This window comes from Amphiprion ocellaris, chromosome 19, assembly GCF_022539595.1.
Source record: "Amphiprion ocellaris isolate individual 3 ecotype Okinawa chromosome 19, ASM2253959v1, whole genome shotgun sequence".
Taxonomy (NCBI): Eukaryota; Metazoa; Chordata; class Actinopteri; family Pomacentridae; genus Amphiprion; species Amphiprion ocellaris.
This window is the reverse complement of record NC_072784.1, coordinates 24,702,029-24,727,685: the sequence shown is the minus strand read 5'-3', so window position 1 is coordinate 24,727,685 and position 25,657 is coordinate 24,702,029. Positions and strand designations below refer to the sequence as shown.

Genomic DNA, 25,657 nt, shown 5'->3' with positions numbered 1-25,657 from the left:
CTGACCTGAGACTTGCTGCGTGAGTGACTGTTTCTGTGTGTGGTCAATGTGCCAACCCACCAGGATGTCCACTGTGTCCTGTGGAAAAAACACAATAATGACAGTGTGCCAGCATTAACCAAGATGTAACCTTATTTGACCTGTGTGCCTCAAACACAAAACAATACCAATGACTAACGAAATACTCACCCTGAAGTTTGTACTGAAGACATGTGGGTAGCAGCGAGCCACCTGAAGAATACACTTCACACTTTGACATAGCAGCTCAGGTGTGTCCACATTCTCCAGGATAGACTGCAAGTTGGTCATCACCAGCTGAAACACAACAAACACACAATCCAACACTTATTTGTAACCAACTGCTATTTACACTTCTTTACTAGCATGTGCTTTTCAATGAAATTTTGATGGTGGTATTAACAGATACGAGTTAATAAAAGGATCACTAGGATCACTAGTGTTTTACTATCTTGGAAGTGGTTCCTAGATGCAACTGGCTATCAAGACCCAGCCTCCGTGAGCACTTCTGTGGCAAATCTGACGCAAAAATAGATTTGAAGTCTTAATTTTGCTCCATCATTGTGAAAGTGGCTAGTTTTCTAAAAAGTGAAGTCATAGCCTGTGATTCTGTGAAAGACTGTATTTAGCCATTGACTATATGTTGGTGGACAGTATGTGCCAGGTTTACTGCCCTAACTCTGACTACCCCGTTTTTCCTAATCTTCCCTTCCCCTCCCTTGCCCCCTGTCCTGTGCACAAGCATGAACATGCACAAGCCACCCTGAAACAGTGTTGTGTGGATCAGTCTGAGCCACTTATGGTACTAGGTTGTGTACAAACAACAATTTTTTTCAGCACACTTACTAGTCAACCATTATAAGATATTTACTGAATTTGACTAAAAATGTGATGGATTAGTGTTGCTGACTCTACCTTCTCGTGAGGCCTCTGTGTGTGGTTACCTGCATGATATGAGAGAAGGCCTTCCTCTCTCCAGCAGCCTCTAAAGCATGCTGAGCTGCCACCAGGTACAACAGTTTCACCTCATCTCGGCTGCCTGAATTGAACTTGAGAAAGAGCCACTTGAAAATGTGTTCAGCTTCATAGCTGAGCACTGTGCAGAGGAGACCCAGGCAGGCTGCTGCATCCTTACGCAATTCCCACAGCAGCTTACTGCTACAATGATCAACAACACAAAGAGGAGACCACGTATGAGAGAACATATAGCAGATGGAAACCACAAACAGTAGTCACTTGTTACAATTAGGGCTGAAACGATTCGAGGTATTCAAGTAATTCAATTACTAAAATTCCTCAAGGCAAAATTCTCTGACTCAAGGCTCTGTTTAATCCACTATGTAGTGGAGACCACACGTCACTAACTGGTGCACCACGGTCCAAGTCCGGACCCAGACTTCATCCTATATGGACCAGGACCTATAATCAACAAATTATAAGGGGATATTAAGTTTGACTGGACGTTTTCAGTTTCAAACTCGTCCACACAAACAGGAGCATTTAATGCATCACTTGATTCGTTTTACACCCAAAATGAACCAATCATGTTCAGCTGCTTCAGTCAGCAGGTTGTTTTAATGGAGAACGATGAGGAACATAAAAATTTATGACGGGAAAAAGCTGCAACTGGAAACAATGTAAGACAGTAATGCTGAAAACTAGAAAACTGTTTAACATGTGTAATGTATTTAATTTACTAATCAATGTAGCTTATCATTTTTAACTTACAGCTGCACAATGAAACTATTCTATACTATAGTATAGTTAACTATTCTAACTATATTTCATATATTCAAACATGATATTGTACTGAAGTGCATTTAGGCCGGACACTCTCATAATGATCACTGTTACTGATTGAATATTCTCTGTAATAAAAACTAACAAACTAATCAGCTTTCTTGTTTGTGTTCTTTCAGCTGCAGTACCAGCAGTTTAAACGGACCAAACATATTTATGCGATTTCTACATCACCAACTAAATACATGTGGGGTTCCCACGGCTTTGAGTTTTAGTCGAATACCCCTGTACTACACTATTTACGTACAATACCCCTGTACGGTACTATATATTGACAATACACTGCAGATGTCCGCTGGTGTTCCGCTATCAGTTATTTCTGTTGCACAGTGGCTCACATCCACTTTTGATGCTATAACGTGCACGCCAAGCATGGCATTCGATTACTCGATTATCCACAAGAGTAATCAATAGAATACTCTATTACTAAAACAACTGATAGCTGCAGCCCTAATTACAATAGCTATGTGTGTTGTAATATTGTGTTTTGTTTAAGTGCAATTTTAGCCTCAGCTCTGGGCTTAACCAGGTACAGAACATCTAGTCCTTACAGCAGACTACAACCTGACAAGACAGTAGGAAAATAGCAACAACTATGTGCTGGTGGTTTTTGCAGCTGTCTGTGTATCTACAAAGCAGAATAATTTATTTATTCAATTAGTTTATCTGACCATGTCAAATGGGACCATGTACAGAAGAATATTAAACACATGGTAAAGATGCTCTGTACCAGATTACATTGTACTCGCTAGTTTCCATCTGCAGCCTCTGGAGCAGGCAAGAAAGAAATCAGAAAAGGCAGAACAAGCAGTACATCACATTAAAAAAACACATTCACACAGTTAAAAAGTCATTGCAAGGACTGTGACTGTCAGTGCTGACAGTCTTGGTCTTTCCGGATCCTTTTTTTTCTTTTTTTTTTTTTTTTTTTTTTTTAAATCAAAGCCTCAGGCAGTGGTTGCACATTAAAGTAGTTTAAGACATGAAACACTGTTGGCTTCATTAAACCTCTGATAGTCAATACACCAAGTGGTGAAAAAATCCTAACGCCATAAAATAAAACCATTAGCAGCTGATCAAAGTGTCCATATAGTAAAGACTCAACCTGCAGACAGCTGCGATGTGATAAAATATTAAATTTCATCTTATAAACTGTGACGATGTGTGACAGCCCACCTGTCTGAGGTGAAGAAAAGTTCAAATTGGCCATTTATCCATGTCAGGATAGTTTCATCATTACTGTTGCTCAGAGGGTAAATGCACACAGCTCTCTCTCTCTTTGGGGACACTATACACATACTATACTGTCTCTACGCTAATTTATAATTTACAATTATAAAAATGTAATTAAATTGCCAGCGTTGTTCTTTCATATGCAGATGTGCACAACACTCTCTCTCTCTCTGTGGAGATGTACAAATGGATCCTACTGCTGTTTGATGCTGAAAGTATTAAAAAATTCTGAGGGAATAGTTCCCAACAAGCTAGAAGAAACAAACTTTAGCTTCTCTTAACATCTTGTGGTGAGAAAAACTCAGATAACAGTTAAGTATCATTATGTCTGAATGTTGGCTGTTAGTGTCTGTTTTCATCACAGTAAGGTTTCATTGTTATGGGCATTTCATTTTGTTGCCCAATAGATTTAAATTTGTAGAGCAAAGCCAAAAAAAAGGTATGTTGTGATTTTGGTACAAAAACTCTGTATTAAGTGTCTCTGTGATGTTTTCAAACAAATATTGGTGCTGAAATGTGGAAAAATCCTGTCCTTAATCACGTCACACAACTCAAAGTACCACTGTTTGTGCGTGTCTATCTGTTAACGTACTGGTTCAGTTCATACTTGTGCATGTTCAAAGTGACATGGAAATGTTAGTCAATCCGACCTACAAACGCTGCCGGCACGACTTTGATGGATGAGCAACCAGAGTGTTCATTCAGACATGCAGCGACCTGTTAAGTTGCTGCCAGAGTAACAGAACAGGGTGCATGTCTGAACAGTGACAAAGAATCAGGCATTTTGTGCCATGGCTCTAATCAAATTAAGTCCCAATTTGGTGATCTTGTGAATGATGCATCTTTATAAACATATATTTGAAAATGAGCACAGTTTGAGTTATTACATTTTCATGTTACCTTTTGTGCTTCAATCCAACCTAAACTCGACTGAATTTTTCTTAGCTCTTTGTATCTGTTTGCTTCTCATCTACTCTCTAAGCTCACATGTACTATATTTCGACACTGCTTACATCCAAATAAAGCCGTTCTCATTTACATACCTTATTTGTTGTCAGATAAATAAGGTATGAAATAGTGACCAAATTGCAGCCCAGTAGGACAACATATTGACAAGAAGTCAGTAGCAAGCTATTGCTCTGCACTGCCAATAGCCTGATTTTATAACTGCAATGTCATCTGAAAAAAACAGATATATGCCTAAACTAAAAATGATAGCTGTTTTTTTAATGTTTTTTTTTTATTTTCAGCATTTATACATAGAAAAGCATTTCTTATATATTCTATTTTTATTTTTTTCAATAACAAACTTGAACTCTTCTCATTTAAATCTGTCCTCCATGCTTCCAACTTGGATGTTGAGATTTCTTCAGAACCAGATGCAAGCCAATTGTACATTACTGAGATCAGTCCATTTTTATGGATTAATAAAACTTGATAAAGGAAAATGTAATCCATGTGTGTAACTGCTTTTCCTGATCTGTTTTTTCTTTTTCCTTCTTTTGTCTTTGTTTGAACCCATTTCAATATTTCTTATTTTTATATCTGAATTGTCTTAATTGTTTTTACATACTTATACTATACATTTTACATTGTCTGAGTTGGTGTGCTGTCTTGGCCGGGTTGCATTCAGAAAAGAGATTTTTAATCTCAAGGGACTTCCTGGTAAAATAAAGGTTAAATAAAAAATAAAAATATTAGTTTTTTTGCAATTATTTCTTCGAGAGAAGAAAGAGCAGGAATTCCTAAGTACTGATTCTGCATAGAAGATATGAAATGCCTCAGTTGGAGATATTTAAAGAAATGTTTCACTGGAATGTTATGAATTAGAGAGACTTCCTCAAAAGTCATTAAAACCTCTTCTTTATAAATGTCTGATATTTTATTTAGGCCTTTCTTTGCCCACAGCTGAAATCCAGCATCTAGTTTGCTTGGTTTAAAAGAACCATTGCCCCAAACAGGACTGAATTGTGAAAGGGAGTCAGATATATTCATGTATTTCTTTATCTCGTACCACATGTTGATCATATTAAGCATTATAGGGTTAGCTGTTGGTTCTCTTAATTTTTTTTAGCCTAGCTGAGTACAGATTTAAGTACAAAGGATGCTGGACAGAGCTATATCAGTCCCTGCTGGAACAATTTCATCAGGGAAATAGAACATTATGGTTCTCAATTGTGCTGCCAGGCAGTACAAGTAAAGATTAGGGCATTTCAGCCTCCCTGCATCGAATGGGATGCATAACGGAGACAAGCGAATCCGAGGTTTTTTCTTATTCCATATAAATTTTGTAACGTGACGTGAGTTTTGTGAATATTCCTTCGAGTGATGCCAATGGGATATTTTGAAATAGGTAAATAAATGTAGGCAATACATTCGCCTTAAATATATTTATTCTTCCTGTAAGAGAAATGGGTAAAGACATCCATAAATCTATATAATTATATGTTGAGTCTGCTATAAGTTTGTAATTTATGGATGTTATATTTTCCAATTGAGGTGTTATTTTAATGCCTAAGTAAGTAAAATAGTTTGAGATTTTGAATGTAGATATGTGGTGACCAGGGTTTTGACTTTCGAATTCATTTAGCAGCATAAGTGCCGATTTGGACGCATTCAATTGAGATCCGGAAATTTTCCCAAACAAGCTTATTAAATCTAACAATACAGGTATGGATGTATGTCTAGTTGTTTCAGAAACAAAGTTATGTCATCCACAAAAAGAGCTATTTTGTTTTTTTTGTTGCCGATTTTATTCCCCTGTATTTGACATTGAGCTCCTATTGCAATTGCGAATGGTTCTATAGCTAAAATAAACAAAAGTGGGGATAAAGGTGAACCTTGAAGGCACTCTCTTGCTATATCAAAAGGTTTGGACACCACATCGTTTGTAATTACTTCAGCTACAGCGTTGAGATACTGTAGTTTTATCCATTTAAGAAATGTATTCCCAAATCCAAACCGGGCTATTACATTAAATAGACAAGTCCATTCGACAATATCGAAGGTCTTCTCTGTGTCAAGTGAGAAGAGAGCCATATCTTTTTCTCCTTTTTGATTATGTAGCATATTAAGGATACGTCTTACATTGTGAAACCCTCGTCTTCCTTTTATAAACCCATTTTGGTCATCCCCAACTATATTAGGTAGTACACCCTCCAGCCACGATTTTGCTGAGGATTTTTGTGTCTGTATTTATTAGGCTTATAGGGTGCATATTTTCATATTTACCGTGAGGTTTGTCAGGTTTTGGGAGCAGAATAATCATTAAAAATCTGCCACTGGGATCTTTAGTTAACCCTTCAGCATGTACGTAGTGGAATAGATTTGTGTATTAGTGTCATTACCCCCCTGGAGTTGTAAGCATAAGAGGCTGAAATAACATGTCGTAGCCACCTTTGTTTTATCTTAGTTGTTTCATTAGACATCAGATGCGTTTCCTGTAGAAACACTATCTTGGCTTTCACTTCTTTTATCCTGCTCGTAACTTGCTTTACATTTCTAAGTTTATGTAGATCTCTACAATTCCATGAAATGCATTCTACTAAAATGTCTGTCATTATTTGTCTAGTTTATTTTGGCCCAGCATGTTACTCAGATTACTATAGAAGAAAGGCTGAAAAGGCACTGAAGTCAAATAAAATTGGTACAATAATAAACAGAGAGAGATCCCCAACCCCTATATAAACAAGCCCGATTTGAACACAAGGGCACCCCCTTACCCTCCTTGGGTCTCTTCCTTGTAACACTTGGAAAAGGTCCACTCTGTGATGAGGAACCATTCTATCCTCTTACTTTACAGCTCCTGCTCTAATTGCTTACTAAAAGTAGATTCAATTCACAACTTTTATGTATGAGAACATTGCAGTTCTTATTTAACTATTATAAACTATCTTAAACTTAAATATATATTTTCACATAACTTCAACGTAAGGAATGATCAAGCTGCCTAGTACAGCTATATGTCAATAAGCCTTTTCAGTCAGTGAAAACGAAACATTTGAGTCACTTTATGACTTTAACAGTCTATAGCAGTGGGCGCAGAGGCATGTCAGGGGGACGCGAGCGACTGGGAGGAAAAGGTCCATCTACACGGAACTAACTAGCTGAACTACTGTTTTAACGTTGGCCTGTTTTTTGCGGCACACTGAAATTGCGTTTGCCCATAGACTGTAAATACGCTGGCCATTCAGACTCGGAAGTACAGACTCGCGAGAACGGGAGAACTCGGCTCAACTACTCCAATTATTTTTACCAGCGATATCAAACATACGGCCCGCAGGCCAAAACCGGCCCACCAGATGATCCATTTTGGCCCGCGGGATGACTTTACAAAGGATAAAAATTACGACATTAACTGTAAATTGGAAGTTTGTAAAACTGTAAATTTAAAAGTTCCAGATACCTGTGACTGAATGTTTTGTGTTTTTGTAGATAAACTGATCCTGGCAGCTACAATGCATGTGTAAATGATCAACTGAGGCATAATGGGCTACTGTTGAAATTGAACTTGCTTTTCTTAAGAAATTTCAGCTTTATAATGTTTTGTAAAAAGATAGTTCATTAAATGTGAAAATTATCAGAATATACTTTTTTAAAAATAAAACAAAGGGGAAAAGTTGGAGTTGTGGTTATTTATAGGTTATTATGCTGTGATTTTACTCGTGGGGCCCACTGGAGATCAGATTGGGCTTTATGTGGTCCCTGGACTAAAATAAGTTTGACACCCCTGATCTTTACTGTGAATATCTATCTATCTATCTATCTATCTATATCTATATCTATCTATCTATCTATCTATCTATCTATCTATCTATCTATCTATCTATCTATCTATCTATCTATCTATCTATCTATATATATATATATATATATATATATATATATATATATATATATATATAAAAAACCATTGACATGGGTTTTCCCTGCTAGACTTCAGGTACCGTCTATCCTAGCTCCTTGATGTATTTGTCCACATTTGCCGGTGTGTCAAAGACAGCCCTGTGATCTCCGTTGGGCAGCAGCAGTTTGGCAGGGAAGATGATTCGGTGTTTGAGAATTCCGCGGTCCCACAGCTTCTTCCTCACGTCGTCATATTGTCTTTATAATCTTATCTAGTTATCTTTGTGCATCACCTCTTTCTTTGCCCGAGCAGCTCTAAAGATGCTCTCTCTGTCCTTGTACTTCAGACACTTCACAATAAACACTCTCTGAGCCCCGTCGGGTCTTTGGCTATTCAGCATGCTCTCTCCAGAGCAGGCGGCGACACATTCAAGTTGTCCGCGATCCATTTCTCCAAGAAAGATCAGGGGTCGGAGCCTTTTCCTCTCCCAGGGATCCCCAAACCCTCCTGCACTCCAAATCTTTCTCTTTGAGCGAAAGTAGTTTCGCCGTTTTCCACCACACCTTGTAGCTTGTTAATCACATTCTCAGATGCAGATATGGACTGCTCTGCTTCGGCGATGCTGCCGCTGCATTCTTTGATGTCAGATTGAATACTTTTGACTACTGCCAGCACGCCCTCAGTTTCACCATGAAAGTCCTGTTTAAATTACTGTATAGCCTTCAAAATGTCGACAGTGGAGGAGTTAATGTTACCAGTATCACCTGTCCCCGCCATGTTTAATTCTTTGATATCACTTTCCAAAACGCGTTCTTCATTACCTCATATTTCAGTTGCCTTTTGCTTGTCCTTGTTTGCTCTTCGGCATAATTATTTGTATTATTTCTCTGTTTTACGATTATGACATTTTTTTGTTGGTTGGGATTGTTTTAGTTGTGCTGATTTCAGGATTAGCCGCAAAGCAGGAGTAAACATGACTTCTCAGCACGCCGCCATAACCGGAAGTCATGATGGCTGTATTTACATGTAAGATAGTCACTCAAAGAGATTGTTTTTTATCTCACATACGCATTCACATCTACACCCTCTGCTGTTGTGGTTTTTCTTCTTTCCGACTCTGTGCTCATTTTTGCCATATTTTAATACAGCACAATTCTCAATAAAATTGTTCTTTCTCAAATACTTTTCTAGAATGAGTTATCAGACAACAGAATCCAAATGACACAGCGACTAAATCAATGTCCAAGGTCAAGTCACTACATGGTAACTAGGCACCACTCACAAGCCATTTTTCTACCCACTGCTGTGCACTGCTAAAATTAGGATTTTATAATTGTAACACTGTTTGACGATAACTGCTGTATTTACACGTCAAATGGCCACTCACGCTGAACCTTTGAAGTGAAAGGATGTCATTCTTATTTTTTGCGTCACACAGTAAAGTGTGCCAAAGTGGCACTGAACGCCATGTGGAGCACTGAACTGTTATTCAAAAATTCATTAGTAATGTGTACACATCACTGAAAAAAGGACTGGTTGATGGTAGAACCAAGCAGCAATCTCTGGAGCTGAAAAATGACGTCAATATGCAAAAGTCAAAAGTTCATCAAATGGCCACTTGAGGCTGGCTCTATAAATATAGACACCGATATATAAATGCCCAACTTTACAGCAGAAATGACAAGTTTACAGTCTGGTACAAAAAATATTTTGCTTTCTATAGCTTCTTCCCCATAATTAATCCTGGCAATGGTTAGAACTGCAAACAAAAATTCAAGCAGCACAAACAAGAGAGTTTGCAGTGCAACATCAAAGTTTAAAGGTGGATCTGTGAAAAAGAACTATAAACAGATGTACATGTTATCAAAAAGTGAAAGATCAAAAAAGTTATTTGCAAGTTGTTATCAATACTTTTGAGAAGACTTCTTTTTGCTTTGGCATATTACATTCTCTCTCAAATTATTATTATTGTTTGATACTGACAAATTTTGTTTGATTATAGTGACACAGATCTCGTTTCATTCAAGCCATGCCTCTGAAACAGGCGGTCAGACCAACATTACCTAGGTCATGTCTTCAAAGATGAATTTCAATTACAACTTGAGAGGGTTTAGCCTCAGTGGAAAATCTACAGGCATGTGTCGATGATTAGACTGTACATTAAACTGCAATCTGACAAATAAAATACTAAATTTTATTTTGACATAAGATAATTTAAAACACTACACACTGTTCACAAGTCATAGAACAATATTTCCTTTAAATAATATATTCATGAACATATGTTTCAGGCAGACAATTCTTTAGAATGACAAATCAAACATTTAAATATCAATACCTAAAATTACCATTGGTTTGTTTTGATTGTTTGGAATAACATATTTTCTATTTGTGTTCTTGGGCTTTCTGTTGCTGGACTGGAGACAAAGGAGGACATCTGCCTTTACCTTTGTATAATAATATGCGGTCATTTGCTTATCCCGTATTCTGTAACCAATTCTGAAAGCAAACAATGTCGCAGAATAACCAAGAAGATCAAAAAGCCTTAACATTTTCTAATCAGTTCTAAGAAATTTTCACCTCAGTTCTGGCATCAAAACAGACAAAACAGTGATCTAAGGATACTTGCCGCAAAGACAGAAGGGAATACAGCTATTAACATTACTTGCAGTTATTTGAATCAGTGTGTAGAATATATTTTCATTTCCATTTTACTGCACTTGCCTGATAACCTTGCAGGACTCTTAGAATTGTTTTCTGTCTGTACCAAAAATGTTTCCTCTAGTATGTCCAGTAAAATGGAAGTTACACAAGTCCAGTGCCTGATAAACTCACACCTGATGTCTGTGTGAATGACAAAGACACTGTAAAGCACTTTGTAGAACTTAACTACTGTTAAAAAGCACCATAAAAGTGCAGATTACTTATCACACAGCCTCCTCTTACCTCTCATTCAAAATGTCATTCAAGGTGCTAAGGATGGTGTCCAACTGTTTGACCAGGATCTGTTTGAGAAAAGATGCAAATTATTAGGACAGTAAAGTGTTTGTCATTCCATAAACTATTTCAACACATTTCATTTGACATCAAATGTACACCATACCCCAGTTTGGAAAACAGATCTTTTAAGGTGAAGTAGGCTACTCTAATGCTCACCAACTGCCAACTGTCTAGTCTGTGCGTATGCTGAAAGACAATCTTGTGTTTGCACACAGTACTGGCTCTGTAAAAAGAAAACAAGCGAAGTGGTCCGAACTGATCCATACAACTCTATTCCAGCAAGTTCTGTGCTCATTATTGCTGGAACAGAGGATAGAGGAAAGGAAGAGAGGAAAGGGGGAGATATGGAGTGGGTGTGAGAGGCACAGTGAATATGTCACAAGCTAACTATATTTCTCCAGAATCACAGGCTCCATTTTTAAACAAAAACTGTGATATATTTCAGCCCATCTCAGTTTCCATCTTATTGGTACTCTATGTTAAAAGTGTAACGGTACACAAAACAAAGGGGCCATAGTTTCAATTTCTGAAAAAATTTGTAGTGTGCCAATGCCTTGCTGTTTGATTTGTCGTGCCAAGAGAGGACATTAGGGTGCACAGAATAAATGGTCTCATGAGGGGAACCATTACTGATGCTAAACTGAGAAAGAAGGACTCTGATCACCCACCAAGTCATATTAGGTCTAAGAATCAAATGGCCCAAGTTTTAATGTATAAATTGTGCAGGTAGAGAAAACTGTGACAAGCAAAACAAGCTTGAAACCTCTTTTAAAAAATATTTCATTCAGTCAAAATTGAGAGTAGATGACATCTTCCACTCAAGCCTAAACACATGGTCCAAAAGAAATCATAATCTTAATTGTAATTTCAGAAAACTTCAAATTATATCAAAACACTACAAATTACAACAATCTTCAACACTGTGTAACGGCTAGATAAGGCCAGTGTTATGATTTCTACATGCATAAAAATGCAAGAGTGTTGTGTATTTCGTCATCTCCCCAGATCCATGAGGACATCTCAGTGAACATCTGCATGCAGCTCAAAATTAGTATCTACCAGGCCACTACACTACAACCATGCTCTTGTCTCATAAAAATCAGGGGCTAGGCCTTAAAAAGTGCTTCGAAATGGAAATTATAGTAATTAGTACTCAAATCCAGTAAGCAACAACAGAGTCAACACAAATCAAAACAAAAAACATTTTTTTTGTCATTTGAACACAAGCTTGGTTTGTAATTCAAAGGAATGAAAAGAAAACTAGAGAACCTATGATTACCATGGAATTACTGCACACAGATGACAATTTTCAATGAAGAACACATAACCTAAAGCTCAACACTTACCAAATTATGACAATTTTTACTGCTTGACAAAGAACACTTGTAACAGTTACCCAAGAGAAAGCTATGTTTGTAGTGCCTGTAAATGGTATTTTACTTTAGGTTTAATTTCAACCCAATTGACAAGAAATACTAAAAACAAAATAAATAAAATGTTGTGTCATTTAAAAGGGAGAATAAGAATGCAAAGCCAAAGAGAGCAAATACCATAATTTGCATGAGAATTTGCTTTAACAGACAAGTTTGTTCTAAGGTTAGAGCGAGTTTGTTGGTCACTGTGTGTACGACTGCAGTGAGCTAAAAAGACTTGGCCCCTCTTGAATACATTGAAAATGTCCAAAATGTTGAGCCTAGATGAAGATGAGAGGCACAGTTTTAACATGATTTAAAAATAATACTAGGTGCTATTTTCATAATATAGAAGATTTGTGATGACAAAACTGAACGATGATCTGTGCAGAATCTGACTAACCACTTTGCTTTCGCCTTGGCTGATGAATTCCTTTAGTTGTTTGAGGGTGGCCAGCCTCCGGTCACGATCATCTTCCCTGGAGACTCGGCGCAGGAGGTTGGCCAGTCGAGACTCCTCTGAGTGAGCCATTCCTCTGTCTGCAACGACAAACTGACACTTTCACTCCACTATCTCTCAGTACCATCACAGGCTGCCATTATAGAATCAAAGTGCATTTCACTAATGTTTAGTGTCAAATAAACAGTGATATTTTATAAAATGCAGTTTTTTTAGTTATGAACAAAAATCAACCACAAGTGCACTGCATAATTTAAAAGGTAGATATTAGTGGGACAATGAATGACAAATTGGATTTGCATCATTTTACACTGTGCATTTGCCATCTGTGTTGGTAATTTGGATATGGGTGGGATTGTATACATGCTGACCATACATTAATTATTTTAGGCATACAACAAGCTGACTTGTTTCCTCTGTCAAGGAGGTCACGTTTTTATTATCATTTGTTGGTTTGATCATGAATGAATAAATATTTTTTTCATTCATTAATTTGGGATTTTTAATTGAATTTGAAAAGAACTAATGATACACAGATGATGTAGGCTGCATTGCACAGGTTTTATATCATCTGTCAATTCCTCCGTTCTCATTCCTAGTATTCTTGGTATAAAGACGTGTTGGAGTGGTATTATGAGGACGACACCTCAGATGTACTCATAGCTGAGGATGAGGATGCTGTTATTTGTTCCGTTCAGGCTGCCAAGCCTGGCGCTGGATAGCAATCAGGGCTAGCATGGACATGCAGTATATAAACGTGCTGGATCCTGGCTAAACATTCCTGGGCTTGCAGTAGTAACCGCCAGAGACCGCCAGATCTCGCTATGAAGGGAACAAATTGCCTCAGGCTATGGGGACAAGAGAGCTACTCCCAGTCTTGCCCCTAGCACTTACACGCAACCTTTCAGCAGCAAAGGCCCAATACAAGGGGCTTCGACACTGTGCATTCCAAGGCACAGGTGAAACTATGGAAATGATGGTGTTGCAATAATTAGATTATTTTGGACATGGTGGTTGTTCTATATGATAATTTTCAGCTACACTATAGCCTCTATGCAGCAGCACAGGGAGGAAAAGTTCTCCAGCTCTGCCTCCCTCGCAACAGGAAAACCCCCACCTCCCCCAGCCTTGCGACAGATCGCTGCTCTGCTTCACCTAGGTAGGCTGGTAGTGGAGACAACCTCACGCATATGCAGTATCAGCCTATTTTCACAACCACATTCTGCCACTAGATGGACCCACAACACAATTATTGGAGGCTCAGCAGGTTGTGTGCTAGAGGCTGCCCTCTCTCTAATGTGTGAGAGATGACTTGCATCTGGTTTGTCTGGACAACTGGTTCATGTCTTTCAAACTGAAAGATGCATATTTCCATATTTCAATCTATCCTACAAAATTTGAGGTTTGTTACACATGTGCTGTCCCTGAACACATTAAGTTTCTGTGCTGTATTGAGGCAGCCACTGCCCTGCTGTGGCAGCACGGCTTCCAGCTGGCTACATATTGGGACGACTGGCTCCTTTTGGCAGAGTCCAAGGAGGAAGCCATTTTGCACCCTCATTAAAACACCAGGTCCACTTGGGTTAAATGATAGACTCCAAAAAATTATTTATCTCAAGTACAGAAAATAATCTGCATAAAACATATGTAAAATGCTTGTAAATGCTCTACAAGGTTGTTTCTTGTACTTCCAGTTGCACAATTCAGTGCCTGTCAGGCTATGCCTTCAACTACTGGGGCTGTAACGCCATTCTGCTGGTCTGGCTTGGCTGTCTGTACATGAAAAGTTTTCCTGCCCTTGGAGGCCTCCCTCAGTTTGGACTGCAGGTCACTGCAGAATGTGTTATGGTGTTGCACTGTTGGCGACATCCAGCTTCCTGGATGGAAGTGGGAGCCCATGGGCTCCATTCTGTTCCAGAAAGTTTTCACTACAGACATGACCCTGTTGGGCTGGGATAGAATATGTTGGGCTGGTCTGATGGGTGTGTGGGGCAGAAATCTTCAACGTTTTTACAGAAATTATTTGGACCTCTCTGTGGTGTTAATCATGCTTAAATGCTTTCTTCCATTTCTCAATTCAACTGAATTTCATTTATACAGTGCCAATTACAACTCAAATTGTCTCAAGATGCGTTACAGAACCCATATGCCTGAACCCTCAGAGCAAGCCCGGTGGGTTGAGAGGGACAGAAAAGGTAGAGGGGGTGGGGAGGGAGAGGGACGGGAAAAGAGGAGAGTGGGGAACAAGGAACATATGACACAAAATTGGATACATGCATGATAAGATAGATGATACAAAGTACAAGCTAACAACTGGGTAATTGCACATTCAAGCAAAGACGACCCGTGTTCATGTATGTTAAGTGCTCCACTACAGAGTTGATTGTTTGAGCCTTGCAGTGGAACTATCAGTGAGTATGACTGCTCTTTAAGTTGTTTGAAGACACTGTGAGCATCAACGTGGTGTTTTTTGACCTTTATTTTAAGTTAAGAAACCATGCTAACAATGCTAATGCCAACCACGAAGCCAACCGCTAGCATGTCTCTAGTTCAGCTACTAAGGCTAATTTAGTTTGTTGTGGAGCCTCATATGATGTATATGTACATGTACATCGCTATTGCTGTGTTTATACTATGTTTCCCTTGCCGTGAATGCACTTTCCTATGAAGAAGGTGTGTTTATTTTGTTGACACTGTGAAATTATCATTGTTACCTGATCTATAACATGTGAGGATGAGTATGTAAAGAGTGTTTACATATTTTATTTATTTGTGACATGCACTTTTTATGTGTGTTGCAGTTTTACAATATTATAAAAGGCTAAGAAGACTTACTAAACATAACTCAACCTCAGTCAAGCCTGCTGGGTCTCTCCTTTTTTGTTCACTATCTGTCTGGAACTATGGGTGTATTCTGCCAAGACAGAATAATAAGTTTACTGTTACGGTGTAAGGCTCTGGCATTAAATATACTACATATATAGCCGGTAAGTAAGATTCAAACAGTGTGCATATCAAGTATGATAAGGGCAATGCAGAGTATATTGGTGGAACTGGGCAGCTGGAAGCAGTGGGCTCAACATCATGTTCTGGTGAGAACGCATAATACAACGATGGTGACATATCAATTGTTAGGGGGGTCCTGCGCTGACTACAGTTACACATGCTGACATTCAAACTGATTTTGTGGAGCAGCAAGTCTTTTATCTCTGAGAGCCACACAAAGTCGAGGGGATGTAAACTGGTGAAAATGGCTCAGATACCCCTGATTTGGCCAGAGTGAGGAAGCATCGCCACACTCCAATTCTGATGGCCCCACACTGGTCAGTGATGCTCGAGCTGACGGATATATATCAGTCTTCCACAGACAGCCACAGCTGCTTCCCCAACGCACGAACATGCTGTCACAGACACAGAGAGTAATATTTAACCGACACCCGGTGTGCCTAGCTCTATGGGCTTGGCCTGTGAGTGATATTTTAATTATATATCGGGAACTTTCCTCTAGAGCATCCTACAGTAGGTCTCTTTGAGTGTAAATGGAGGGTATTTGAGGAGCTGCAACAGAGGAAAGGGAACATCTCCTTTCTGCTCTGTTGGTGTGACTTTGTCATTTCTGCAGGAGATGACTGACAAACAAAAAGGTTTCTCCACAATTAAAGTCTACCTGGCTGCTATCGCAGCATGCTATGTGGGCTTTGAAAACAAGACTGCAATCCAACAATCTTTGGTCTGCCGTTTTCATTAAAGGGAAATGCGGGCTACTTAATCTTTTCTGTTTCCAGGTCACTAGCTTCCCCATGGGGCGTAGTGGTGGTTTTGGATGGGCTCCCTGGGGCCCCATTTGAACCACAGGAGGAGGTCAGCTTTAAACACCTGTCTCTGAAGACAGTCTTGCTGCTGGTTTTGACATCTGCCAGACACATCAGTGAGATTCATGTGCTCTCAGTGCATCCTTCATGCACTCAGTTTGCACCAGGGCATGTCAGGGTGTCACTAAAACCCAACCATGTCTTAGTGCCCAAGGTGGACGGCTGATGCTTCTCCATTGTTTTTTCTGACATTTTCTCCACCTCCTTTTTTTCCTCTGAGGAAAAGCAGTTGCACATGCTTTATCCAGTTTGTCCCTTGTGGATACATTTGGACAGGAAAAAGGGGTTTTGCATCCTGGTCTTGTCCACACAGGGGCAAGCCTATCATAAAGTAACAGCTCTCTAACTTGTAGGGGCAATTGGTCTTGCCTATATGTAACTTAGGCCATGCACGCTCGAGGGCTTGGGGACTCATACTAGATGCAGCCTGACAGCACCCTGGGTGCTGTTCCACCCTTTTATGCACAACATGGGTCAAAAGTGAACCATGTTCAATTGAATATGGATATATTGTGACCCATGTTGCACGTCAAAGGGTTAAAGGGGTCTCAAAACAACATATTTGATGCTACGTTATAGCGCAAGTTCCATAAAGGTAGGCAGCTCTACCTGACCACTCATGCTAGTAAGGTTGTACATGGATTTAGGGCTGTCACTAATGACAGTCGCAGTCGTTAGGGGCAGGCCTACGTGGATTACATAACCTATAGTAACCTATAGTAACCTATAGTTTCATGCTCAATTCAGCAACCAACCTGGAGCTAGGAAGACTGTGTTTCACTGTTTAGTTTTTAGCTGCCTATCCAGCCTGCATTTATTTTTATGGTACATTTATATGTTTGATGGTATTTAGGACTTTCCAGCTTGCAAAATCAAGCCTCTCATAAGACTGCATGGAAAAAAACATGTACATGTCGGCAAATTTCTGCAAGTAGTCCTACAGCTTTGTAAACTTTTCCACTCCTGAACTGAAAAACAGCCATGCATTAAAAAAAAAAAAAATCTCTCCAGGACATGCTTTTTTGTGTACAGACACATATTTGTCTGTTATCTTGACAGAGACTGAAACTGCAGCCAAAACTATTAAAGTGACAAACAATTATTTGTACTCTGTCAGGACAAACAAATCTGATTTAAGAGATAACACTTTACCAACTAAATCCTAGAGATATTTCTTGCACCATCTGACTACTGCATCCATTGGTGCTGGATCTAATCTTAAAATACCGGACATCTTTCCCAGAGCTTACCCTGCGATTTCCTCATGTCCTTTGAAGCTAAAGCACGGGTTCCATGCTGAAAAGGAGTCAAATCTGTTGTCACGTCATTAGGCCTCAACTCTTGCCCCAGCGACTTCCAACCAAACGCAGTATCAGAGACCCCTTGACCAGCTTCATATCCACCTATGGACACAAGCAAAATTGTATAAAACTTTTGTTTTAAAGACACACACACACACACACACGCAAAAGTTGTAGTCAGAGGTGGGAAAGAATGCTGTACAATACAAATGCTTTAAAAAATATAAATAATTGTTTACTTTCATCAACTTACAAAATGCAATGTGACTGGACAAAAATAATCTAAATCAAGTCAAAATTTGGTGTTACTACCCCTTGCCTTCAAACCAGCATCAATTCTTATAGGTGTACTTGAAACATTGTTCGTAACCGGAACAGAAACAGATGTGTAGGAGGCTTAAAATTGGGTGAGGAACAACCAAACTCTGCTATCAAAGTGAGTGTAAGTGTATATATACACACACACACACACACACGCACACACGCTCACACACATATACATTTACATATACATTTATACATATATATATATACATACATACATACATACATATACACACACACACACACACACATATATATATATTTTATATTTACACACACACACACACACACACACACACACACACACACACACACACACACACACACACATATATACAGACCTGATCAAAATCTTAAAACCAGTTGAAAAATAGCTAGAATTTACCTTTTGCACATTTGGATCTTAATGAGGTTTTAAGTAGAGCTACAATATGCAAAAGCAAGAAGAGGGAGTGAGACAAAAAGCACTTTGAAAATGTAATTTATTGAAAACAACAAGTAAACTGAAATAGGCTGTTTATCAGCTGATCAAATGTTTAAGACCACAGGCTATAAAAGCCCAAATCTGCTCAAAATTCTCATCTTCTGTCGGGCATTCACACGGTCATGCCCTCCTGATGACTAAAGCTAAGAAGCTTTCTCTTCTTGAACGTGGTTGGATCGTCGAGCATAAGCAAGGCCTCTCGCAGCGTGCCACTGCTGCTGAGGTTGGACGCAGTAAGACAGTCATTCTAAATTTTTTGAAAGATCCTGAGCATTATGGAACAAAAAAGTCAAGTGGTAGACCCAAAAAAAATTACACCTGCGCTGAGCCAGAGGATCCGATTGGCTGTCCGTCAAGACACGGGGTGGTGCTCGACCCAAATTAAGGCCCTTACTGGTGCCGACTGCAGCGCAATAACCATCAGACGGCATCTGTGGGAAAAGGGTTTCAAAAACAAAAAACGAATTCAAAGACCTCGTCTCCTACAATGCCACAAAACTGCCCGTTTAGACGTTGCCAGGGAGAATCAAACATGGGACATTGAAAGGTGGAAAAAAGTTTTATTCTCTGATGAGAAAAAATGTAACCTTGACGGTCCAGATGGCTTCCAACGTTACTGGCATGACAAGGAGATCCCACCTGAGATGTTTTCTACCCGGCACAGTGGAGGGGGATCCATCATGATCTGGGTGCTTTTTCATTCAGTGGAACACTGGAGCTTCAGGTGGTGCAGGTCGTCAAACGGCGGCTGGTTACATGCAGATGTTGCAGCAGGCATCCCTCATGACTGAGGGCCCTCGTCTGTGTGGTAACAGCTGGGTTTTTCAACAGGACAACGCTGCAGTTCACAATGCTCGCTTGACGAAGGACTTCTTCAGGGAGAATAACATCACTCTTTTGGACCATCCCGCATGTTCCCCTGATTTAAATCCCATAGAGAACATTTGGAGATGGATGGCAAGGGAAGTTTATAAAAATGGCCATCAGTTCCAGAGAGTTGATGCCCTTCGTGAAGCCATCTTCATCGCTTGGAGCAACGTTCCCACCAGCCTCCTGGAAACACTCGCATCAAGCATGCCCAAACGAATTTTTGAAGTGATTAACAAGAACGGTGGAGCTACTCATTGCTGAGTCCTACTGAGAGTAGGGCTGGGCGATAAATTTATTTTAATCGATTAATTCGACTTTGTACTTAATGTCCTCTCCCGGGGCTGCGACCTTATCGTGGTGGAGGGGTTTGCGTGTCCCAATGATCCCAGGAGCTATGTTGTCCGGGGCTTTATGCCCCTGGTAGGGTCAACCAAGACAAACAGGTCCTGGGTGAAGGACCAGACAAACAGCAGCCCAGAAGACCCCAATGAAGACTAAAAATCTTGGAACCACGAGTCCCTTGCCCGGATGCGGGTCACCGGGGTCCCCCCCTGGAGCCAGGCCCGGGGGTGGGGCTCGATGGAGAGCGTCTGGTGGCCGGGCTTCTTCCCACGGGGCCCGGCCGGGCACAGCCCGAAGAAGAGACGTGGGACCCCCCTCCAGCAGGCCCACCACCCGCAGGAGGGGCCATAGGGGTCCGGTGCCATGTGTGTTGGGCGGTGGCCAGGGGCGGGGAGCCTGGCGTACCGACCCCCGGCTACACAAGCTGGCTCTAGGGACGTGGAACGTCACCTCTCTGGCGGGGAAGGAGCCTGAGCTGGTGTGCGAGGCTGAGAAGTTCCGACTTGATATAGTCGGCCTCACCTCGACACACAGCAGGGGCTCTGGAACCAGCCCTCTCGAGAGGGGTTGGACTCTCTTCCACTCAGGAGTTGCCAATGATGAGAGGCGCCGAGCAGGGGTGTCAATACTCATTGCGCCTCGGCTCGGTGACTGTGTGTTGAAGTTTACCCCGGTGGACGAGAGGGTGGCCTCCCTTCGCCTTCGGGTAGGGGGACGGTTCCTTACTGTTGTTTGTGCCTACGGGCCGAACAGCAGTTCGGAGTATCCGCCCTTTCTGGAATCCTTGGAGGGGGTGCTGGAGAGCGCCCCTTCTGGAGATTCCATAGTTCTGCTGGGGGACTTCAACGTTCACGTTGGCAATGACAGTGAGACCTGGAGAGGCGTGATTGGGAGGAACGGCCCCCCCGATCTGAACCCGAGCGGTGTTCTGTTATTGGACTTCTGTGCTCGTCACAGATTGTCCATAACGAACACCATGTTCAGGCATAAGGGTGTCCATATGTGCACTTGGCACCAGGACACCCTAGGCAGCAGTTCGATGATCGACTTTGTTGTCGTATCGTCGGACTTGCGGCCGCATGTCCTGGACACTCGGGTGAAGAGAGGGGCGGAGCTGTCAACCGATCACCACCTGGTGGTGAGTTGTCTCCGATGGTGGGGGAGGATGCCAGTCAGACCTGGCAGACCCAAACGGATCGTGAGGGTGTGCTGGGAACGTCTGGCGGAGTCCCCTGTCAGAAGGAGTTTCAACTCCCACCTCCGGTCAAACTTCAACCATGTCCCGAGGGAGGTGGGGGACATTGAGTCCGAGTGGACCATGTTCCGTGCCTCCATTGCTGAGGCGGCCGATCGTTGCTGTGGCCGTAAGGTGGTCGGTGCCTGTCGCGGCGGCAATCCCCGAACCCGTTGGTGGACACCGGCGGTAAGGGATGCTGTCAAGCTGAAGAAGGAGTCCTACCGGGCCTTTTTGGCCTGTGGGACTCCGGAGGCAGCTGACAAGTATCGGCTGGCCAAGCGGGCCGCAGCTGCGGCTGTCGCCAAGGCAAAAACTCGGGTATGGGAGGAGTTTGGCGAGGCCATGGAAAACGACTTCCGGACGGCTTCGAAGAGATTCTGGTCCACCATCCGGCGTCTCAGGGGGGGAAAGCGGTGCACTGTCAACACTGTGTATAGTGGGGATGGTGCACTGCTGACCTCAACTCGGGACGTTGTGAATCGGTGGGGGGAGTACTTCGAAGACCTCCTCAATCCCACCGACATACCTTCTGATTCAGAAGCGGGACCTGGGGTCTCGGGGGTGGATTCTCCCATCTCTGGGGTCGAAGTCGCCGAGGTAGTTAAAAAGCTCCTTGGTGGCAGGGCCCCGGGGGTGGATGAGATCCGCCCGGAGTTCCTCAAGGCCCTGGATGTTGTGGGGCTGTCCTGGTTGACACGCCTCTGCAACATCGCGTGGACATCGGGGGCAGTGCCTCTGGATTGGCAGACTGGGGTGGTGGTCCCTCTTTTCAAAAAGGGGGACCGGAGGGTGTGTTCCAACTATAGGGGGATCACACTCCTCAGCCTCCCTGGGAAGGTCTATTCAGGGGTACTGGAGAGGAGGGTCCGCCGGATAGTCGAACCTCGGATTCAGGAGGAGCAATGTGGTTTTCGTCCCGGCCGTGGAACTGCTCTGGCAATAAGTCGAACTCGTTTCCAGTGAGAGTTGGACTCCGCCAGGGCTGCCCTTTGTCACCGATTCTGTTCATAATTTTTATGGACAGAATATCTAGGCGCAGCCAGGGTGTTGAGGGGGTCCGGTTTGGTGACCTCAGGATTCCGTCACTGCTTTTCGCGGATGATGTGGTCCTGTTGGCTTCATCATGCCAGGACCTCCAACTCTCACTGGATCGGTTCGCAGCCGAGTGTGAAGCGGTTGGGATGAGGATCAGCACCTCCAAATCCGAGTCCATGGTCCTCAGCCGGAAAAGGGTGGAGTGCACTCTCCGGGTCAGGGATGAGGTCCTGCCCCAAGTGGAGGAGTTTAAGTACCTCGGGGTCTTGTTCACGAGTGAGGGAAGGATGGAGCGAGAGATCGACCGGCGGATTGCTACGGCCTCCGCAGTAATGCGGGCGCTGTACAGATCCGTCGTGGTAAAGAGGGAGCTGAGCCGAAAGGCGAAGCTCTCAATTTACCGGTCGATCTACGTTCCTACCCTCACCTATGGTCACGAGCTTTGGGTAGTGACCGAAAGAACAAGATCGCGGATACAAGCGGCTGAAATGAGTTTCCTCCGCAGGGTGGCTGGGCTCTCCCTTAGAGATAGGGTGAGAAGCTCGGCCATCCGGGAGGATCTCAGAGTAGAGCCGCTGCTCCTCCGCGTAGAGAGGAGCCAGATGAGGTGGCTCGGGCATCTAATTAGGATGCCCCCCGGACGCCTCCCCGGTGAGGTGTTTAGGGCACGTCCCACTGGGAGGAGGTCCCGGGGAAGACCCAGGACACGCTGGAGAGACTATGTCTCCCAGCTGGCCTGGGAACGCCTTGGGGTCCCCCGGGAGGAGCTAGATGATGTGGCCGGGGAGAGGGAGGTCTGGGCTTCCCTCCTAAAGCTGCTGCCCCCGCGACCCGACCCGGACCAGCGGTAGAAAATGGATGGATGGATGGATGGACTTAATGTCGATTTGTTTTAATGAAAATCGATTTTCTCATCAACATCCGCCACCAACGCCTTCCCGCTGGGCTCCCGTAGTTCAGAGTGTGCGCCCCCCTCCCCCCCGCGCTTGATACACACACAACATGGCGGCGAGCGGTGCAGATCTAAAGGCGCGTGTCCACTAGATGCTATTTTCCCGGACGGCAACGCACCTCATCTGAAAATCGCACAGACGGCGGTCACTAGCGGACCACAACATGGTCACATGACAGCGCTGAGCAACAGCAAGCCGCTACGTGGTCACGTGACCGAGCTTTCAGCTGGACAGTCCGGCAGACAAGTCGGATAAACACAGCGGCTCGGCCGCAATTTTTCCCTTTTATTTCAAAAAACACGTCAATGAAAAGTATTTCTGAAAGCATTTGAGGCGAGAAGGTCGCCAACGCCTAGTTGGCGTTGGTAGAAGTTTGAGGACAGTTTCACGATGCGTGGAATCTCCGCATGCAGCATCCAATTTGCATAAAGTAGAAGTCAGTCTACTTTATGCAAATGAACTGCAGCCGATAAACAGCCTATTTCAGTTTACTTCTTGTTTTCAAAAAATTACTTTTTTAAAGTGCTTTTTGTCTCACTCCCCCTTCTTGCTGTTGCATATTTTAGCTCTACTTAAAACTCTCATTAAGGTCCAAATGTGCAAAAGGTAAATTCTAGCTATTTCTCAACTGGTCTTAAGATTTTGACCAGGTCTGCATATATACATATACACACACACACACACACACACACACACACACATATAAACATACATATACACACCACACACACACACACACACACACACACACACACACACACACACACACACACACACACACACACACACACACACACACACACACACACACACACACACACACACACACACACATATATATAAAGTGGTGGGATGTGATAAAAAAAATTTATCTAATTAATTACAGGTTTTGGAATTAATTACTCACAATTAATTGCAGTTTTGTCAAATAGCAATATTTGACACAATAAGTTAAGTTTTTCAATTCAAATATAATTGTGGTTGACAGTTGAATCAATGAATAGACATACACGTGATTATAATTTATTGAAAAAAAGGAAAATGGGACATATAGAAAAAAGTGATTTTGATGACTTAAAGCCTGAATTTAGTTGTTTTTTCACTGTATGGCACATAAAATCAGCATAAGTAGTTCAAGGAGCTTCAGAAAGTTGAAAATCCAGAGATTCATTCTGTTTTCATCTTATCTGGGTCTGATAAATGGTGGAATTTTGATGGTTCTTTTTATAGGAATATCAATTTTTATTTATGTAATTTTTTATAAACAAAAAGTTTATAATGAAGTTATTGAAAGAGATATTTTTGTTGTTTAGGTTCTTCCTCCTCCAAGGAGACAGAGCCTCGATGATGTAAAAACTTAAACCACAAAAATGTTTCATTTCTATTTATCTGCATTTTTCATGTGTCTGCTACATTCACAGAATACTGCAAATCTGAGTGCAATTATAGCAATTTTATTCAACATTTTGAGAATTTCTGTAACCTCAAGCACTCTCTAGAAAAGTGGTCTATTATGGGATGGCTACACCGTAAGCCGTTAGCATGACTCATAGCTAACATTAGCTCTGGTACTAACAGTAACATGTTTTACATTTAGGTGATACCGTCGGCTTGAAGTGACGCAGTGATCAGAAAACTCTTTGTTGTACAATTTGCATACAACCAGGCTTTTATCCAAGCTGCCATCGGGAAGATTTTTAAAAGGAAACTTTCAACCCAACAAGCTCAATCTGGTCTTCCTTCACAGTTCACCAGTGCCTGACTTCACTGAGTACTTCCTGTGCATCTTCTTCATAGCTACAAACAGACTTTAGGTTCATTACCGCCACCTACTGGGCTGGAGTGTTCATCAGAGTTACCGGTGTGCCACAAATGAGGGAACCGAGGAGGGTGCAATTAATCGCGCTATTATTTTTTACACGTTATTTTCGAGGTAATTAATCAAAACTGACGCGTTAAAGTCCCGGCTAATAATATATATATGTATGTATGTGTATATATATATATATATGTATGTATGTATGTATGTATGTATGTATGTATGTATGTATGTATATATATATATATATATATATATATATATATATATATACACACACACACACACACACCGTAATTTCCGGACTATAAGCAGCTACTTTTTTGTCACACTTTGAACCCTGCAGCTGATACAACGATGCGGCTAATGTATAGATTTTTACGGGTGAGCTTCATGCCGTCAATACGTTTAGCCTCGTCACATCAGACCAATGAAATTACCAAACAGGTCACAGTGAACCAATGAAACGGTTCGAATTAAATCAAACGCACTCACACTAAATTCTTCAGATCAGTAATTTTGGCTTCATGCACACACCCTCATCATGGAAAACACACAATGAAATAATGACAGTGTGAGCACTCTCACTTCTCTGCGCTTTTGACCTATCTTGGAAGGTGCTTCGTTTTTCCTGTTAGCTACGTCTCTCAT

General features: G+C 41.8%; 1 protein-coding gene across 2 annotated transcripts in view; it reads right to left on the bottom strand.

Annotated features, from left to right (window-relative positions):
* smg1 (SMG1 nonsense mediated mRNA decay associated PI3K related kinase) overlaps positions 1-25,657 on the bottom strand; it is a 166,780-nt gene that overhangs the window by 133,498 nt on the left and 7,625 nt on the right. For both annotated transcript variants that reach the window (XM_023284949.3, XM_023284950.3), the window contains exons 3-8: positions 17,892-18,044; positions 12,713-12,849; positions 10,844-10,902; positions 963-1,176; positions 190-315; positions 6-78 (exon numbers count right to left, since the gene is read on the bottom strand). In XM_023284949.3, the coding sequence (XP_023140717.2) occupies positions 6-78; positions 190-315; positions 963-1,176; positions 10,844-10,902; positions 12,713-12,849; positions 17,892-18,044 (762 nt within the window). The remainder of the gene's footprint in view (positions 1-5; positions 79-189; positions 316-962; positions 1,177-10,843; positions 10,903-12,712; positions 12,850-17,891; positions 18,045-25,657) is intronic.